Below are 1,506 nucleotides of genomic sequence, written 5' to 3'. Positions count from 1 at the left end.
ATTCTCGTCAAATAAATGGGAGTTTTTAATCTTATATTTTCAAAAAGTGATGGATATCTACAATTTCTGTAAAGCTTTACTAAACAAGTTGAACCTACGGAAAAATCATAAAAGCACAAAAATAAATCAAGATAATCGGAGATTTGAACTTTGGATGAGTATTCCAAAGATATAATAACTGCTATATTCCAATTTTTAACTTTTAGTTAAAATGATATGTACTAGAAACAATTATGGTCATCGCCATTACACGGCCTACATAATTCAATATATGGTAAAATTTGCTAAATTTCTTCTCTTAGGTATACCGCGGAAACTGTGGGTGATAGGGGAGCTTAAAGATTAAAGAGAAGGTGCCATTATGCGTGGAGATTTTTTGCTGTTGGCCTGTGTTATTAAAAATATTTTATTTTATTAAAATAAAAAACCGGCGCCTTGTACTTTATTTTTGGTGTAAAGGCTAGGTGCCTTTTTTATTTATTTCAAATGATGTGTAGTTTTAACCGCTTTTGCTTCCCTATTTTTATTTTGTATACATCTTTTAATTTTTCTTATAATTATTTTATTTACAACATTTTTTTTAGCCGTGAGTTACGAGAAATAGAGGATAAACAAGAGAAGGAAATACAAACACGAGAATTACACGAACGTGAAATGTCAGAAGCCAAGCGTCTGGCCTCAAGCTTTGTTGAGCATTTAGATGGTCATCAACTTTTCGATTCTTTGTGGAGAGGGGACGAAGACGGCCGAATATTAATGCTTGTAGGATTACAGGCCCAAGAACTTTCAGATGAATATGATAAAGATATATTTGAGCTTACACAGGAAATTTATAAGCTGGGATTGGAAAGATTTGCGGAAAGAGATGATGAAATTCGTGACTTTATGAATAATCTTCAAGAAGGCCAAGAAGAACTCCAAATTATGGGTCAAAAAGAAATTGAAGATTTTTTACAATTTAAAGAAAAAATTTTTGAAGAAGCTCGAATAACATTGCGTCAATTAGAACAAAACTCAATGCATGGGGACGACGAAAATAGTCCAGAAAATCTAAAGCTATCTGATGCTGTTGACAAAATCAATATACAATTTGAAGAATCTATGAATGATATGTGGCAAGCGCTTATGACACAGGAACTTTATTTGCATGAGGCTATAGAGGTATTGATTTAAATGATATTTATTTTATATTTATTATAATTTTGGTATTGGGTAATCTGTTCTACGTTGATTTGCTCATGGATGCAGGTCTCATGTCAAACTTAGGGTCAAACTTAGTATAAAAATAAGAAAATAAGTTTATAAAATTTTAGCATATGTAAGAAAATTGTAACTTCGGAAATAGGTCGGCAGAGGTGGCAACCAGGGGGCGTGGGTGAAGTAGCCTACACGGCGCTTTTAAGTGGCGTTCCGCCCTGAAAAGGATTCGGTGGTCTTAGCCTCACGCAGTGCATCAGGAAGTACTCGAAAGTCAGTCGACGGCGCGGCACTGACCAGGAAGCGAGA

The 1,506-nt window shown here is 34.4% G+C and overlaps 1 protein-coding gene across 1 annotated transcript; it reads left to right on the top strand.

The window, feature by feature from the left end:
* Positions 1-576: 576 nt before the first annotated feature.
* LOC6502599 (dynein regulatory complex subunit 3) lies at positions 577-1,173 on the top strand (the record flags this gene model as incomplete). Its single annotated transcript, XM_001967666.2, has 1 exon — positions 577-1,173. A coding segment is annotated over one exon (597 nt), but the record flags the coding sequence as incomplete, so codon positions are not given.
* Between the last annotated feature and the right edge of the window lie 333 nt (positions 1,174-1,506).

Source organism: Drosophila ananassae (assembly GCF_017639315.1).
Source record: "Drosophila ananassae strain 14024-0371.13 chromosome Y unlocalized genomic scaffold, ASM1763931v2 tig00000133, whole genome shotgun sequence".
NCBI lineage: Eukaryota > Metazoa > Arthropoda > Insecta > Diptera > Drosophilidae > Drosophila > Drosophila ananassae.
The sequence above is the reverse complement of the archived record's forward strand: the minus strand, read 5'-3'. Positions and strand labels throughout refer to the sequence as shown.